Consider the following 19,428-nt stretch of genomic DNA (forward strand, 5'->3'; position numbering starts at 1 on the left):
CTTCAAAGTGTTTCCCGACTTATATTTCATTGTGGATCATCAATACTCCCACGGCTCCCTACTTCCAAGCCTTGAAAACAGATAAACACTCATTCTCATAGGAAAGATTTAAAGAAGAGGGCTCCCGTTAAACCATCCCCTTCCTAATACCTACAGACAGCATTCTCTCCTGTCCTGAAATTTTCAGAGTGGCCTCCGGTGACAGTGCCTGGGTACCTAATGGTCTCATTTGAACCCACTGATTCAAGAGGAGGAAAATTCAGGCCCTGTAGGAAAACTAGAGAACCTAGAACAAAAGACCATCAGGACCTGACATGACCTTCCTGTAAGGAGGCCAATTCTGCCTAGTGCTGACAGTTACTTCCTCCTCTGTTTACTTTGGTGCCACGAACAACATCAGAAGAATAGAGGGAGTTAGGGTTACGCATAAAATAATAGATTGTGAAAGCAGAACACTATCAATCTCATTTTAGAATAATGGCAATATTAGAAAGTTTTGACGTATTATTTAATCTCTTCCATTTGCTTTCTGCCCACAATGTTACTTCTTCAACAACACTTAAAGCAGCAACAACAAAATATAAACTAACACATCAAGCCAGCCTCCCTGAAAAAGAAGAAAAAACTGTTCTGAAAGCTTTTGCTCCTAACCAATTGCCAGTGTGGCAGGAAGCCAAAAGAATTAAAAAAAAAAAAAATCCCAGCAAACCATAAACATAAGACAAGCATAAACACAGCACAAAGCACCTCTTTGAAAAATGCCAGTTACGTCACAAATCCGACAGTTTGGAAAAGCCTGTTTCTTTTCCCAAAGAAAGAAATTAAGTTCAAGTACTTACGGTGTCATGAGACTTATCCTTGACATCATAGACTGTTAGCTTTATTTTGGTCTCCTCATAGATGGGATACTCAGATGGGAATGTGACACCAGTCAAGAACAGTGGGTCTCTTGTTCCCTGTAACAGCATAAGCAGACAACTTTGATTCAATAAGGCAGCAACTGCAGTTGGCAGCCTGTGGTGACACATGAGAATGCACAGTGTCTGGGTCTGTTTGTTTTTCTAGGAAATGATTCTGTTAGAAGAGAGATCTGAATTGCCAAAGAAGACCCATGGGCAACAACATGGCCCAGGGCCCCAGAGTACTGATAGAGCTGTAGATAGTAAATGCCTTGCATCCCTGTCAGAGCTGCTAAGAATCTTGAAAAACAATTCATTTTCATTACATGCAGAACCATTGTTACGGTCAGCAGTCATTACATTTAGCATACATTTAATGGATATAACCTGTGACTTATGCAAATAACTTGAGATATTGACTGATCAAACTAAAAAGAAGCTCTTTTCTCAACCACTTGCTAATCTTACGCTGTCCATGTATTTCCTTTCTGTAATGATTCAACTGAAAGCCACACTCTGATAGCATTCATTTGTTTTTAGATGTTCAGCTGTATTTTTTTTTTCTCAGACTGATTTGAAAACTAATGAAAGAAACTAAATATGATGGATTTGGGGCTATGAAATTACTATCTCAGGATGCAGTGCACAGAGTATTTCCATGCCTCAGAATTCATTTTTAGAGAGCTGACATCCAACATTAAATTTTGCATCTATATTTAAATATGCACAGTGCTGAATATCATGGAGATGTTTGCTAGAGCTCTGTAAGCCAGTTGTTTATGGAAGTTTCTGGAAGCTGAAGTTTTCATTTATTCATTCATTCTTTCTTCCTTTTATTTAACTAATACTGCTTTTGGCTTGGCACAGTGTTAGATGCTGTGCAGAACACACATGAATAAAAAAATCAACAACAGCTATATATATTCAAATCAATGTGTCAACATACACAATTTATTTTAAATCTTGACAATATTTTTAAAACAATGAAGTTGGGATAATGCTTGAAAATAGTTTTCATATAAATGAACTATTTTCCAATTTTGGTTGTCTTCGAATGAAAAAGATTATTTTTGCTTATTCAACCACAACTTTAACTACAAATGTAACAACTACAAATGATACCAGCATTGCAACCGAAAGTTTCCCAAGGACAGATTCAGGGCGACTCGTACGATCTGGTCACTCCCATTGGTGAAATGTGTGGAGTTTTGTCTGAATCATCTATTCCACCAACGGCAGTTAGCAAGCCTGGTCTGGAGTAGACGACTTAAACTCCTGCAGAGAAACTCCACCTTCAAAATAGACAGGACTCCCAAGCCTAAGAAAAGTGAAGCTTGGAGTTTAGAGGACACTTTCTTTAATGCCAGAGACTAAGTAGCCCTCATTCAGTAAGGCTGTGAAATACGTGTGATGAGAACAAAATAATCAAAAGGGAAACACTTCCTCTTTTGAATCTGATCCAACACAATAACAAGTTTCCTCCCAACACATTTTGAATGTTATATAAGCAACAATAAATGTAAATAGGAAATCTCTCATCGGATGAGTAATATTTACACCTTTTGCCTAGAAACATTACAGTGTCTCCAATTAATCATCTACCTTTCTTTGAAAAGCACCATACTTTAAAAGACACACACGAAAGGCAGAGAATACGAAGTTTCCACAGACAGTCTGAAGAAAACGGGAAAAAATGAGAAGGGCAAAAACAGTTTTAAACATCTCTAGGTAATTTACAACTCTCTTTTTTCCCTGCAAAGATATGCTCATTCCATTTAATTAAAATTTTATATATAGTTTTTCTCTACTTAGTACTCTATTCAAAGATTCAAAGTGGGGATTTTCCTTTTACTTACTAAAGAAAAATAAGCTCTTTTATAAATTTTTTTTAAAAAGGGCAAGTTCTTTCCCCATTCGTTTATCCTGGTCAGTTACAAATGCATGCTTAGTAAACGCAGGTATGCGTTCCTAAATGACAGGACAGTAACTCAGCACAGCTGTCAGCCAGGATCTAAGGTAATTCAGCTGTTTGCTCAAATCCAGACAGCGACCTAGAGATAGAGTAAAGCAGGCACACAGCACGCTCACCTCAACAATTTCGGTGCTGGAGTATCTTGTCAGACCCTGCTCCGCGGGGTGGATTACTGAGATCTGGACCAGTGTATTCAGCTTCCGATCACGGACAGGAGCCACGAGATCCTTGCATGCTGCCGATGGCAAAGCAGAAAGAGAAAAGAAACTAACACCGTGTCTCAGAGAAAAGTTCTGTCCCGGGTTGGAAGGAACCTTAGCGTCGGCGCTGAATGAAATCTTCTGGGAGTTCTGGGCAGATTTTAGAGGAAGTCCCTTGGAAGTACCTTACAGAAATAGGAAGTCACGTGCTGCGGAGCTGAGCTGAGAATTCATTTCCACTGGCCACACTCGCAGCTCTTGCGAGTCTCCACTGCCCCGGGATCCTCACTGTCCTGTGTGACTGTGCACACACGGCTCACAGACTTTGAGTGACTTTAATTAGTCATTAAACCCCGACCTTAACTCACACCCCTAGACTAAGTAAACGCACTGGGGCCACATCCGGGAAACTTTACGCTGCTCCTTATTGACACTGGCTGGATTAGTTCACTTGTGAGAAGGCGCACTTGGTATTTACCTATCTAGTCACTATCTGTTCGCTCTTGCAGTCCTAGAGTCAGGGCCGGGTGTTTGCCTTTCAGTGCACACAAGCCTGAGGCACAGGGCAGAGGAGGAAGAAGAGGGGTTAATAGCTCCTCTGTCCAGATTCTATCCAAGCCTGGGAGGCAGAAATGTGGAAACAGGATGGGTTAATTCTTTCCCGGGGGCCACAGACCCAGTAAGACCTTTCCCTTGAGATACCAGGCTCATATTACAGAGGTTCCTCACCATACCATATTTACTTGAATATTTTCTCCACCCACATATCATTCCCACAATTTGGGGAAGAAAAGTCCAGAACATATTCCTTTTCAGAAAATCCATTATCTCCTCAGGTGTTTCCCTTTCTGGCTTTGAAACAGTAACTTTACTACCTGCGTTTGGATCGTTAAGTATCATGCAAAGTGTCCCCTCTAGATAAAGTGTTAGTCACTCAGTCCTGTTGGACTCTTTGCTACCTCACAGACCTTAGCCCCCCCAGGCTCCTCTGTCCAAAGAATTCTCCAGGCGCGAACACTGGGATAGGTAGCCATACCCTTCTCTAGGGGATCTTCCCTACCTAGGGATCCAACCCTGGCTCTCCCACATTGCAGGCAGATTCTTTACCATCTGAACCACCCCTTCACTAGAGGAGAAGGTTCAAATTAGGCTGAGCTGGTGGCTGGGAGCAGGCTGACACTGGGGTTGGGACTGAGAAGTAGCCCCCAGTGCTGGATTCATGGGGAGCATGTGCTGAGCTCTATAGTATCCACACCTCACACCTCTGACCATTGCAAGAAAAAAAGAGGGAAGGACACAAGTATTTAAATTACATGATTACTCTTCAGCAGTACACAAGACCTTCATTCGCTAGGCCAGAGGTACTAGGGCTTAAACTTGAAAGCAAAGGAAATTATAAATGTAATTATCACCTTTTCTTTGCTTACAAATTAGCTCATTTACAGAAGCAGATGGGACAGAGGGAAAAAGTAGGAGTTTTGGAATGAAAAAGAGCTGGTTTTCAGCTAGTTCTACTAGCTAAGCAATGCTGGGCAAATTATTTAACTTCTTAACTTCTTGATAAACTTTGAGATCCTTTAAATCCTGCACGGTATTTTTATTATATTTTTTTCCTTATTTAAACTATATGCCTCTAACCATACAAGAAAGCTTAGGAAAGCATGTGTGGAAAAATAGTAGCCACAGTTTATTTAGCCATCACTAGTTTTGAGTCTTTTTGCCAATTATCTCTTTATTTCTCAGAATGATGCTTTGAATTATTATTTAAGTTTCATGTACTAAGAATTGGAGGCTTAGAAACATTAAGCACTCACATTTACAACACTAAAACTCTCTCATAGTTTTCTTACATCATACCCCAACAGTTCCATTTCTTTTCTTGGCATACTGAATTCCTTTCTCGCACAATGGGACCTCTTTTGGGGAGAGCGACTACCATAATTCTTTATTGTCTAACCCAAGAGATCTAGTTTTAGAAAATACTGATGCAAGGTTTCAATAATGTCAACATATCACCGGAAGGAAAAAAAAAAAGATAGATTAAGACTTTACTGTTCTTTGGTGGTTATTTTGATCATTTCCTCTACTTGCCTAATGAATGTTTATTGCTCATTCTCCTGGCTTTCTGTTCACCGTGTACAGCTCTCTTTTCATTCACTGGTACTGACATACGTCTGTCCATAGATTTTGAAGCTGGAGCCAGTTTGTTCCAAACACATGCATTTTGTCCACGTCCTGCTGGTAGCTTCATCTCTACCTTATGGACTTATCACATTTGCTCAAAATAAGTTACTTCTTTTCTGATTTTTTATCAGACTTGATTGTGGGATGTGGTTAGTTCTCAGAAGTGACAGACTGTTCTCAATTTTATCAGAGAACCTCTCAGACTGACTCTTAAAGAAAAACAATCTCCATTAAACTCAAATGTTGTGTCAAACCCGATTTGACGGAATTATCAAACCCAATTGTCAGACCTCCAATACTGATGAAGTGAAAATAATCTCAATTGCACTTTGTATTTCTTTATATTTTAAATCTAAAATATGGTCTACAAAGCAACTAAAAGTCACATCCTGACTGTTCATATCTTTTCCTTCCCAACAGACCAGAGATTTTACTGTTCCCTAATCTTAGGAGGCAAGATATCAGGGGAAGACCCTGAGATCGGTTAGAATTCCTGAGCTGTATTCCCAAATTCCTCATTTTCTACTTATATGCCATTAAGTTACAAAATCTTAGAGGCTCAGTTTCTTCATCTGTTTCTTGGGGTGGAGGTAAGGAATAAATTAGGTCCTTTTTATGAATGGACTTTTCTATATGAAATGAAGTTTACTTATAATATCATTATACTAACATTTACAAATATCAATACCAATATTTACCAATACTTAGTATTTTATTCTTCTGTAAATGGTTTTTATCGACTCAGTTACATTCAGACCACTCCTTAAAAGCTCTCACTAGGTCCAATATTTCTTTGTAAGTACCAAACCAGTACCTGAGTCATTGCATTTCACAAAGTGAAACCCATACATGCTATGGATCCAAACAGGCTGAAACTATCCCACTGGCAGGGTGATAAATGATGAGCGGTTGAATTGCTTCACCGAGGTGTTACTCATTGGATCACTGTAAAGAATAATCTGCCTAGTAACTTTTCAGTATCCACTAAGGAAGCCTGCAAAATCTGGTTTTAGAAATCAAAAAATGTCATATTATTTTTCCAGCCACACTTAGCATACTACCCATTACCCACACAAAACTCTACTCTAGGAGGGAGTGACCTGCATAAATGGCCTTCCTCAATTCACAGGACTCAAAGAACACTCTGGAGTTTTACTTTATTCATTTTGTTTTATATAAGAATTCTTGAACCAAAGGGTAGCAACAAGTAAATACCTCTCTGCCATCATTCATTCATCATTAGATTTTTACTTTTATTTCTACCTTTTTTACTGGCTTTGTTTTGGTCCAGACTGTTTAAAAGCATTCTCAGAGTCCAAAATGTTTAAAATATACAAGATGTTGATAGTTTGGGATTCAAATGTGCTTGTGTCCACTGAATTAATTGTTTTATTTTTTAAAGTAAAGGGAGGAAAAATCATATGAAAGCAATGATTATTTTTTTAAAAAGAAACTTACCCTTTTAAACTTTTCTTTAGAAAAAAAATAAATAAAAGAACTAGGAGTGACTATTTTTCCTGTTAATTTGGCTATAGAGACTGGCAACTTGAGGCTGCAGTTCCCGCTGTCAGTGCTGGTGAGTGAGACACTCACAGGCGTCTCCAGCTCAGGTTTGTACAGGGCCTAGACAGCTCTCACTCTGCTGGAAGGGAATCCTCGGTAGAGGTAGTGATAAAAACAAAGGGCACTTCAGTATCTCTGGAGAGGGCTAGGCAGCAAGCAACAGGAAACCTATGCTGTGTCAAAAGCAGGGCCCTCCATCCAAATCCATTGCCCGAAGAAATAAAAGCCCACTGTGGCTTCATTTGAGGATTTGTCCAAAGCTTGAAATTCCAGTCACTATGTAAGTTAAATCCATAGATCTGTGACTAAATTTGGCCTAAGGACAAGAAGTTGCCAACCCCAGTCTACATGCTTAAGCTACTGCTTAGGTTCTTAGGGAGAAAGTTCAGATCATCTATTGCTCCTATGATTTCTCTACTATCCAAGAATCCTGAAGCTAAAGGGCAAGGGTTTCTGGGTTCTTGTTGGATTAATAGTCTGTCCACCCCAAAATACCGTTTGTTTGTGTGTGTGTGTTTTTATAAAATATCCACTTTGTTTCATTCAGTCATCATTTTTAAATCACGTCAAGTCTGTTGAGTCACTATATCCGTTCTATCACTCTAGCCAACGCGGGCTGGAAGCTGAAAAAATGTCTCCTGACTCGCCTCAGAGAGCTCAGTCCCAGAAATTATCCATCTGAAGTAGAACACAATTGTCAGTTCAGGTGCCTTTGAATTCAGCAGCACTGGCCAAATCCTAGCTGTCCTCAGACTTGCACTGGGTAATCAGAGGCGCCTGCCACAGGCTTTCACAAGGGCAGTGGCCTGAGCCACTGAGGCAGTGCCAGTTCAAGGTCAACTCCAAGCAACTGTCTCTTTCCCCTTAAGAACCTTCTTCTGTGAAGTCAGGTCATTTTTCTTGCCCCATTCCATTTCATCTCTCTTCTTGCCATTCAGTTTTAAGCAGATGTTAAGCAATGTTAAGCATCAAGCAGAGTTTATCCTCTGCCCTCTAGAAAAAAACAACAGCTACAAGCAGAGGAGTGGACTTTGACAAGAGTGCACACAGCTCTACAATTCTGTTCTTAAATTAGCCAAAGGAAGCTTAGGCTTCGAGGAGAAGCCACACAGGAGAGCAAATAGAGAATAAAGACGTGGTTTTTTTTGTTTGTTTGTTTGTTTTTAACTCAGGATAAAATTGTATTTGAACCAGGATCTGGCCTAAGGAATTATGTGACTTTGGATAAATTACTCTCTTTCGGCCTCTGTTGTCTAAACTGTAAAGCAGAAGTCAAAGGACAGATTTCAAAGAGTTGTTGTAAAGATTATATGATGTAATATATGTAGAATGCTAGGCACATAATAGGTCCTTTTTAATTAAGATTACTCAATTCTTTAGCACTCAGCTTTTGAACTGTGGTGTTGGAGAAGACTCTTGAGAGTCCCTTGGACTGCAAGGAGATCCAACCAGTCCATTCTGAAGGAGATCAGCCCTGGGATTTCTTTGGAAGGAATGATGCTAAAGCTGAAACTCCAGTACTTTGGCCACCTCATGCGAAGAGTTGACTCATTAGAAAAGACCCTGATGCTGGGAGGGATTGGGGGCAGGAGGAGAAGGGGACAACAGAGGATGAGATGGCTGGATGGCATCACCGACTCAATGGACATGAGTTTGAGTGAACTCCTGGAGTTGGTGATGGACAGGGAGGCCTGGCGTGCTGCAGTTCATGGGGTCACAAACAGTCAGACACGACTGAGCGACTGAACTGAACTGATACATAAGAGAACACATCCAATTGTTATCCTTTTCTATCTACCCAGTCATGATATATTTGGAGAAGGCGATGGCACCCCACTCCAGTACTCTTGCCTGGCAAATCCCATGGAAGGAGGAGCCTGGTAGGTTGCAGTCCATGGGGTCGCGAAAAGTTGGACACAACTGAGAGACTTCCCTTTCACTTTTCACTTTCATGTATTGGAGAAGGAAATGGCAACCCACTCCAGTGTTCTTGCCTGGAAAATCCCAGGGACCAGGGAGCCTGGTGGGCTGCCATCTATGGGGTCACACAGAGTCGGACATGACTGAAGTGACTTAGCAGCAGCACAATTAAGATTAATATGAATATAGACTCTTTGTGACCCCATGGATTGTATAGTCCATGGAATTTCCAGGCCAGAATACTGGAGTGGGTAGCCGTTCCCTTCTCCAGGGGATCTTCTCAACCCAGGGGTCAAACCCAGGTCTCCCACATTGCAGGTGTATTGTTTACCAGCTGAGCCACCAGGGAAGCCTAAGAATACTGGAGTGGGTAAACTATCTCTTCTCCAGCAGATCCTCCTGACCCAGGAATCGAACCAGGGTCTCCTGCATTGCAGATGGATTCTTCACCAGCCAACCTACCAAGATTAATATGAATATAGTTATATGCTGACACAAAAATGGATTGTATCTATTCAGTATTCTTATACTAATTAAATTCTCAAGATATTCCAAGTTGGTTCTGATTTGATATAACCTTATTCTTTTGTTAATACATTTATTTTATATATCTGTGATATTTTGGTACCTTCTTGTTTCCACATAGATAAACACAAAATAAAATGTATACTCCTTACTGGATCATCTGTTATTTTCAGAAACCATAGTTATCATGAATATATTGCCTTCTGTGAAACCAGATGTGCATTTATACTTGTTCATTTCCCTTCTGATGAAGCACTTCCAAATGAGAAGCCAAAAAAAGCAGAAAATTTTTATTTATTTTCTGGCTGCCCTCAAAGGTACTACATGTAAATTGTAAACTCATTCTCTAAGCATGGATTTGTCTGGGAGGTTAGTGTCCTTTTACTTAGAGACAGCTGGTCCGCAGGGAGGCATTGTCTTAATAACTGAGATGTCCCAATGGGTCATGGGAAGATCTGCTCCTCTGTTCTGTGTATTCCTTCGTCAAGAAAGGAAGACTGGATGCTTATAAAGCTTCTTTTTCTTGCAATTAAAAATAAATGTTACAGCTCAAACCCAATATAGCCTGATGGAAACAAATCTTCTTTTCTGATGAAAGCTCATTTCTTATACACTGCCTCCCTCCCCTGACTCTTCATAGGGAAAAAGGAAGAGACCCTTTGTTTTGTCCCTTATCCCTCAAGGAACCAAAAAAAAAAAAAACAACAAACAAAACAAAACCAGGGTACAGAGGATAGGGGGCATCTTGAAGAGAAACGTGGCCTTATCCAAACAGGGATCTAGGGAAGTAACCATCTATTGGTTTCACCAATAGCACTATTTGTAATTTCCCATCCTGAGGAGAATCGGTCATTTCCCTAAGGCTGTGGCCTCTTGCTGCCAAGAAGGTAGTGTTCTATTTACTTCTCAAATTCTTAGAGTTTGGTCAGCTTTCTCAAAAATGTCACATATATTTATCCTTGTTCCTTGTAGTCCAGAAAATTAAATTCCATGTATCTATCAACTTATACGCCACTTTGGGATATGTTTCCAGTCCAATAAATCACGGGACTTCTTTCCATGGTTTCACAGTTACCATCCATTCCAGTGAGCCCCTCTAGATTAAATGAATTTACATCATACATTAAGAGAGATCTGTAACATTTTAAAAGCTTAATAGCCTCTCTAATTACTTAGCCAGTACAATATGCTTTCCTGTTCTTAGTTTCTTCTGCATTTCTGTTCTTTATTCTTCCTTCCTCCTCAGGAATTATCCTTCCTTCCTTAGGAATTTTAAGACAACAATTTTCTGAAGACTAGGATGTCAACCTCTGTAGTTCAAATCTCCTGATTGGATTCAGAAGACAACATTGCCTCATTCCCAGGTCACTGCATTCCATGATAATCAATTGTCTGCTGTAAGATGGCAGAAAGTACAGTGCTGAGTGTGTGTGTGTGTGTGTGTGTGTCGCTCAGTCGTGTCCAACTCTTTGTGACCCCATGGACTGTAGCTCGCCAGGCTCCTCTGTCCCTGGGAGTTGCCAGGCAAGAATATTGGAGTGGGTTGCCATTTCCTCCTCCAGAGGATCTTCCAGACCCAGGGACTAAACCCACATCTCTTGTCTCTCCTGCATTGCAGGTGGATTCTTCACTGCTGAGCCATCGCAGAAGGCCAACTCATACTAATATCCATACCAGGAACATGTGTTGGGAACACACTCTTCACTTATGAATATGTTTTTAAGGCTACTCCTAGAAAAACATGGCCCTGTATCATGCTAAGCTGATTTATGCTCATTAATCATATTCTTCTGTGTTTATTCTGTTATTTCCTGTAGAATCTTGAAGAGTCTCTAATTCATTGAGCCTAGCAGCACACCTTGCCCTCGCTGTTCATTTTAGTTTATTTTCAACTGATAGAGCCTACTTTGTAACTTTTCTCATTTGGTATTGTTTTTCTTATTTGTGTTCTCTTCTGCTTTCTCAAATGTCTGCTGTGTGCTCTCTTCTCTTCTATTTCAGATGATGTCTTTGCTAACCTATGTTTCTCTCATCACTCTGAAAGATGAGGTTATCAAAATCATTACTTGTTTATTTATTAGACTTGGGACTGCTGGGGTCAGAAATACATCTCTGTTAACAAACTACAGCATCTCCCTTCAGTTAAGAAAGTACTTTTTAAGTCTTCATAGAAGTAAAACAAAAATGTGCACTTTTCCCCCTAACTGCAGTGTGGGAGATTTTAATTTACACACACTTCTCTAAAGAGTATGTGAACTACACATATCTACCTACATAAGAAATATTTGTTGGGAAAATCAAAGGACTGCGTAAAAATTGGACTATTAGATTAGAAAATTTGGACTTATTTTTCTTTCTCCCACCCCCCTTAGTTTTCTTTTCCTTTGTCTTTTAAGATACTGAGTTCAAAATATTAATGTTCCTAATTGAAAATTAGGATCTCACTTTCCAGGGAGGATAATTATACCCACGTAACTTGAACTAACAATATTAATACTAGGTTTCTAGAAAGTTAGAGGGCAAAAAAGCAGCTCAGTGTTTAAGGTTGAAAGATAAGAAATTAATCCAAGGAATCAATACACACACACACAAACTAAATAAATAAATAAACTAATAAATAAAGGCATCCTTGTGAAAGGATTCCTTAGACATACTGAAATAATCCTAGAATTTTTGCCCCAATACTACATCAATAAAATGCTCATATAGGGAATTCCTTGGCTGTCCAGTGGTTAGGACTCAGTACTTTCACCACAGGGGGCATGCTTTGAACCCTAGTCAGGAACTAAGATCCCACTAGCCAAGCAGTGCAACCAAAAAATAAAAAAACATGCTAATATAATACAAATTGTAAGGTTCTTCTTAATTAAGACAATAAAGGAAGCATGCAGAGAAGATGAGGGTGGAGGGCAGAAAACACAATTTATTGTATACTTATTATGGAGCAGGTGGCATTGGACTTAAACTTTGCTTGTGCTAGCTGGAGTCCAGGACAATAACGTGCCTATTGACACTTCATGATTCCATTAGTTCCGTATCCACATTTTTGACTGATCAGTCAGATTTGTAGATCATGAAGATTCTTTAATTATTTATTTTTTTACCCATAGCTCAGTAGCCTGAGTTAATTGTTTGTTGACGGCATCATTCTGCTCTATCTGGTCCTCTGTTCATTGGTGATTTAGCTTTGTAACAAGAATTTTAAGACGACCAACACTCTGACAGTAGAATCCAAATAAAACTTGAGGAAACGATGAGACTAATGCCATAGAGAGGAAACAGATGACAGAGTTACTGAGGAATACAGGTAATAATTTGCATGAGGGAATTGAAGAGATTTTGTTATAGAAATTTTGCCTCAGAGTTCTTGCTACACTGAGATTTGAGTGTAGCTTCTAAATTATGTTACAACTGACTCACTTACATATTAAACAAAAGCCAGATTCAGGTTTTTGAGAAATAGATCCTGAAATCAAATTTGTTACTTTTTCCCTGTAAGAGAACAACATAAAAATACACCACTATATATTATGTGTATCTGTGCATTAAATAAAAACATATTAGCTTGAACTAAAAAATGGCCAAGAAGATGAAATTCACTTCTACAATTGGGAATATTATACTAAAATAAACCAACCACTCAATTCTAGTTCTTAATTTAAGTATCACTGAAGAATCCATAGAGAAAGAAAAGAGTAACCTCTGCCTGGAACGATGATGCTCTTGAGAAATGCTCTTTGATTGTGCTCTGGAGCAAGGAAGATGCCAGCTGTACAGAAGACAGTGTATTTGCATATGAAAAGAGCAAATCTGGTTCAAATCACTGTTGTCAGTATCAAAAGACTCTCACTCTCCAGTCTGTCCCCAGGTCCCCCGGCTTCTCTCATGTATTTTCCTGTTTTCATGAATAGCACCTAGATGGTTGAGACTCTGTCCTCAAGCAATTGAATTAAAAACAAGTCTGTGCTTGTATCTCTTCTGATTTTGATCTCCCATGCTATATGATGTCAACCCCAAACTGGCCTGGCATCATTGCCTAATAGTTTGCTCAGACTTAACTCGTAGTACTTAAGCTCTCAATTCCTGTTCCACATCAGATACAAGGGCTTGCAGCTTTCTGCTGCTCTTTTCAGCACAAACATATGTGCTGCTTAAGAAGGGATGAAGATGTTATTCTGAGAATAGAGGCAGGTCCCCCTGAATACTAAAAGAAATATTGTGAGTCAGTTCATGGAAATCTGTAGTGTTACAACTAGGGCCGCAGAAGGGGAAGAAACACAGGGAACAACCTTAAAACTTTAACTCATCCAGAGACCAAGATGACAGTATTTTTCCAGAACTGCCATAGGAGCCCTAGGGTTCCGGTTCAGGAAAAGCATTGAGCACACCCATGGATCCAGCAGTGCACATGGGGAGTGGAGAGGGGCTGCTTCCTTGATTTACCTCTGAACCAAAACATGAAGCCAGAGTGGCTAGTGGAGATGGGTAGTTACAGGAGAAACGGCACAAAAGCCAGAGCCTGAGTTGCCAAACGTGGATGTCTAAGAGAAGTGTGCCCAAAGTTCCTAAATTCTAACTGAGGACACAGCATGATGTCCAGAAGGAATTTGAAAGTCTGAAGAAGAAAAAAGGAAACTGGGATCTGGGGATGTTGCCTTCAGGGGTTGACAGTCCCCTGAGAAAATCTGAGGTCCATTTGTTTGGGCAGGAAGTAGCAAGCGCAGTGGAAAGCAGTTGTTGAACCTGGATGATTTCACGCACAAAACACTGACTCATCATCTGGGTTTCACTAAATCCTGCATGAGGCAATTTTTAGACATGCTTTCCTGAACCAAAATGCTACAGAAAATACATTGTATATACTGTACTCAGGGGCTTGAGGTTTACTTTATTTTTTTAAAAAAGGACGTAATTGATTTATTTATTTGGCTGCCCTGGGTCTTAAATTGCAGCAGTCAGAATCTTTAGTTGTGGGATCTAATTCACTGCCCAGAGATGGAACCAGAGCCCTTTGCATCGGAAGTACAGAGTCTGAGCCACTGAACCATCAGGGAAGTCTCAAAGGCTTAAGTTTTAGAAGGTGGAATTTAAATTAAGGTAATTTAAAAATTTTGAGTAATATTTTTCTCACAAATGTATTGGACTTAGTAGTTAGATGTGGGATGAATAGCTTATGGAACTCCCTGTAATGCCAAATATTTGACAAGTAGATTTAAAGTATTAAATCAAAGCCAGACAAGGCTAGATTAGGAAACAAGGAAGGGAAGGGAGGAGTGATGGGAACAGATGGTTAATGAACCTCTCACTGTATTGTCTATCTAGAACATCCTATGTGGAGGGGCAAGTCATCAGTCCTCGGCTTTCTTGAGTTCCTTGCATCAAGCATAGGTGTGATTCTTTTGTAGACAAAAGAAAAGCTAAATATTAATGTTGAATATGGAGATTTAAGAGGGTCAATTCTCCCATCGTAAGATGGTTGACTCACAGGAAATAACATAAGCTTGGTGCAGATAAGCTACAGCTGGAAATGACTAGTGAACCAGGAGACAGGATACAAAGAGGAGGAAGACGGTGAATCTGCGAGTGAGAAATCAAATGTGGGCTAGCTGGAGGGCAGAAAGTGTCTAGTTATTTGGAGCAAAATCCACAAGTTCAACACTATGTGGAAATAGCCCAGATCAGACAGCTTGAGAGAGAAAGAGAGTGGTTCTAAGAGAATCAGAGTTTGAAGGAAACGGAGAGCACACTTTTCAGAATATTTGGGGTCTTCAAGGAGAGCCTCAAGCTCAGCAGAGTGCCTGTGAGTTGCATGTAGAATGCCCCAAAGCCCTAGCTATACAGGAAGTTTCAGAACAAAGGAGCCATTGTTTACCTTACTCCAACTAAACTTGAGAATAACCACCTTCTCAGCAATTTCAAAACACACGTGGGACTAGATAAGACAAGACTATGAGACACCTTCTGTTTGAAGGTCTCCTTGGCAGTTCTTTCTTGCTCTGTGGGAAAGTGAAAGTGTTAGTTGCTCAGCCGTGTTTGACTGTTTGTGACCCCATGGACTGTAGCGCAACAGGCTCCTCTCTCTGTCCATGGAATTCTCCAGGAAAGAATACTGGAGTGCGTAGCCAGTCCCTTCTGCAGGGGATCTTCCCGACCCAGGGATCAAACCAGGGTCTCCTGCATTCTTGCTCTGGGCAGTACACGGTCAAAGGCTCAGGGTCATAGATCTCAGTCCTGACCAAATGACTTTGGATTTGTTATGGAATCTCAGTATTCTCATCGGGAAATAAGGACAATAAATTACAGTTATTCTCACTGGGTGCTTGTGAAGATCTAATTAAATATGTAGGGCAAAAAGATGCATTAATTTCCTAATGATGTATTAATAATGTGCTTCTTCCTTTCATGTTTCATAGCACAAATACTCTGTGAAATAAGAATGAAACCCACTCCAGTGTTCTTGCCTGGAGAATCCCAGGGACGGGGGAGCCTGGTGGGCTGCCGTCTATGGGGTCGCAAAGACTCGGACACGACTGAAGCGACTTAGCAGCAGCAGCAGCAGCATATACAACTTACTTACAGATAAGGACTCACATTTTCAGAGAAGGTAAGGGATTAACCCAGAATAGAAAATTTAAGATATCACTTAAGCAATAATTTATACCCCTGGCACCATTCTTAGTGCTTTAAGTACACTACGTCATTTAATTCACAAAATAGCTCAGGAAAGATGAATTTTTCAGAACTGCACAGGGAGCCAGTAGCAGAATCAGGATTCAAATGTGTTCAGAAGGCAGCCCAGCCCATGTTCTCAAATGCTGCCCTTGGACTGCCTCCGTTCAAGGTCACACAAGGTAGGCTCAAATCAAACCTCAGTCCATTTCTGCTATTTAGTTGTCTATTATGCTTCTTGTTATTTGTGTGTGTGTGTGTGTGTGTGTGTGTGTGTATGTGTTCTTAAGCGCATCTCTCTAGGAAGATGAGGGAGCTTCCTTGGTGGCTCAGATGGTAAAGAATCTTCCTGCAGTATAGCAAACCAATCTTCAAACCCTGGGTCAAGAAGATTCCCTGATGAAGGGAATGGCTACCCACTCTAGTATTCTGGCCTGGAAAATTCCATAGATAGAGGAGCCTGGCAGGCTACAGTCCATGGGCTCGTAAAGAGTTGAACACGACTGGGAGCGACTAATACTTTCACAGGGAATGGTTTACTTCTTGATGCTATCATAATACAGGAGTCTTGAAGTCACTTTACGAAGAATTTTGGGCATAAAATCCACACAGAAAGCAATTGTCAACTATCCAGTCTACTTACAGAACCTACTTGATCAACTCAGCCCGTGACTGATTCTTCCTGTCGGTTCTCTCTAGATGAACCCCAAGGGCAGTCAGGTTCTGCCATTCTTAATATAACTTGCTAACAACAAAATATCAACAGTTAAATAATTGTCTTCACTGATAATACCAAAATGAATTGTTTTTTTACAAACAATTGTGTTGGCAACAATTGTAAAGCATTTCAAGGTCATTTCTAAATCTAGAAATTTATTTTATGAAGCAAGTCAGGTGAGTCAAGAAGCAATGGCTTTCATGCCTATGTTCAGTTCATGGATATTTACTGAATGTCTCAATGTGCCCAGCATGATTCTAGGCGACAGCCTCATAGCAGTGAACAGGAAAGCAAGTTCCTTGTTATATGGAGCTTAGAGTCTAGCAAGACGTAAAGTTAAAAAAATTAATAATTTAGTGAGAATTTTTAACAGGGTGATTAAATTGAGAGTGTTGCGGGGAGCAGGGATCAGGAAAAGCTTCTCTGATGAGGTGAAATCTGAGTTGTGATCTAAAACATACCAAGAATCAGCTGATGGGGGGAGAACAAATGTCAAGACTCAAATGTGTCCTGTTTGAGAAGCAAAAAGAAAATGCACAAGGTTGAGAGTGAGGCTGCAGAGTGAGCTGGAAGATCAGTGCAGGTAAGGGCCTGCTCCCCAAGATCCGTCTAGAGTGTGGTAAGATATTTCCATTTTATTCTTTTTTAAAGAAATTTTATTGGCGTATAGTTGACTTACAATGTTGTGTTAGTTCCAGGTGTACAGCACAGTGATTTAGTTTTTTATATATATATATATATATATATATATATATAACTAATGTTATATATACCTAATATATAACTAATATATATATACCATTATTTTTCAGATTCTTTTCCCATATAGGTTTTTCAGACTGTTGACTAGAATGTCCTGTGCTATACAGTAGGTTCTTATTGATTACCTATTTTATATATATTTGTGTGTGTATGTTAATTCCAAGTTCCTAATTTAGTCCTTCCCTGACTTCCCTCTTTGGTATCCATTAAGTTTGTTACCAAAATCTGTGTGTCTGTTTCTGTTTCATAAATAAGTTCATTTATATTATTTTTAAAAAATGGATTCCAAATATAAGTGATATCATATGATATTTGCCTTACTGTCAATTTTATTCTAAGTGATTTCACTTAGAAGCCCCTGAAGGGTTTTAACTAAGGAAGCAAAGAAATCACAATTCAATATTTAAATTATGTATTCTGGCTCTTTCACTAGGAAGAGAGTGTGAAGGGGCAAGAGCAGATGCAAGCAGACCCAGGAGGACTTTGGTAACCAGCCCAGGTGAGAGCTGATAGCCACTAAGAATTGAATGTTGTCAGTGGCAACGGACAGAGGTGGTCAAATTCCAAATATATTTTCAACACAGAAAATACTGGACTTGATGATGGATTTGACATGAGGTTAGGGGAAAAAAAGAATCAAGAAAGAGAGTTTGAGGATTTGCATAACCTAATAGATGGTAATATATTTTAAGGAGATGGGTATCTTTGGGGAAATTAAATGTTTGGCAGACAGAAATGGGAATCAAGGCTTTAACTATCTTGAGTTTAAAATACCTCCTAGGAAGTCAAGTGTCTTGAGCAAATGACACTGTGGCATGAAGAGCAAGGATCAAAATTAGAGGAAGGAAGCTCTCCAGGGGGGTGTTAGTCACTCAGTCGTGTCCAACTCTTTGTGACCACATGGACTGTAGCCCATCAGGCTCCTCTGTCCATGGGATTCTCCAGGCAAGAATACTGGGGTAGGTTGCCATTTCCTTCTCCAAGTCCTCCAGGGACCAGATTCTAAGATCTGATGGTTTACCTCTCAGACACAGAATTAAAGATACAATGAGAAATAGAAAAAGTGAGGGAGAATTCTGGTTAGAAATGTTGGTCTTAAAGGTGTGTTCCCTTTTCATGCATCTTCCTTGATTTATTTAAGTCCAGAATATTTCTTCTCCTTAACAACAAAATGACTCTTGGTGTCTGAAATAGCCAAAAGTACATTTTCCTTCTTTAATTCCTTGAAAGTCACACAATCCACAGTGACTAAGAGAATGAGCTCTAGAGTGAGCCTGCCTGGATTCAAATCTCAACTCCTCAGGTTCTCCATAATTCAGTTCCAAAATGTAGATGATAATTACATCTACTAACTAAAAACTAAACTCTAAAAACATTACATCTAAAAACTAAACTCAACATTCATGATGGTGATGGACAGGGAAGCCTGGCATGCTGCAGTCTATGGGGTTGCAAAGAGTTGGACATGACTGAGCAACTGAACTGAATGGTGCCTAATCAGAGTTATTATAAGGATTACATGAGATAAAATTGGTGAAGTACGTGGAACATAATAAATATGCAATAAATATTTGATATCCTTAAAAAACAAGACCTTCTAGATCAGCAAGTGGAGATATTTACTGGCTAGTTGAAAAGGGAGGAGGAAGATTATCATATTAAGTGGGAAGTAAGACAGAGATTCGGAGAAGGCGATGGCCCCCCACTCCAGTACTCTTGCCTGGAAAATCCCATGGACGGAGGAGCCTGGTAGGCTACAGTCCATGGGGTCATGAAGAGTCAGACATGACTGAGCGACTTCACTTTCACTTTTCATTTTCATGCATTGGAGAAGGAAATGGCAACCCACTCCAGTGTTCTTGCCTGGAGAATCCCAGGGATGGGGGAGCCTGATGGGCTGCCATCTATGGGGTCGCACAGAGTCGGACACGACTGAAGCGACTTAGCAGCAGCAGCAGCAAGACAGAGATTATGATATAACTTAAATGTGGAATCTAAAAAAAAAATGATACAAAT

General features: G+C 39.9%; 1 protein-coding gene across 2 annotated transcripts in view; it reads right to left on the bottom strand.

Moving 5' to 3' along the window:
• The window catches only part of INPP4B (inositol polyphosphate-4-phosphatase type II B), an 850,869-nt gene that overhangs the window by 391,156 nt on the left and 440,285 nt on the right, over positions 1-19,428 (bottom strand). For both annotated transcript variants that reach the window (XM_027567415.1, XM_027567414.1), the window contains exons 6-7: positions 2,988-3,106; positions 840-956 (exon numbers count right to left, since the gene is read on the bottom strand). In XM_027567415.1, coding sequence (XP_027423216.1) covers positions 840-956; positions 2,988-3,106 — 236 coding nt within the window. The remainder of the gene's footprint in view (positions 1-839; positions 957-2,987; positions 3,107-19,428) is intronic.

This window comes from Bos indicus x Bos taurus, chromosome 17 (assembly GCF_003369695.1).
Source record: "Bos indicus x Bos taurus breed Angus x Brahman F1 hybrid chromosome 17, Bos_hybrid_MaternalHap_v2.0, whole genome shotgun sequence".
Lineage (NCBI taxonomy): Eukaryota > Metazoa > Chordata > Mammalia > Artiodactyla > Bovidae > Bos > Bos indicus x Bos taurus.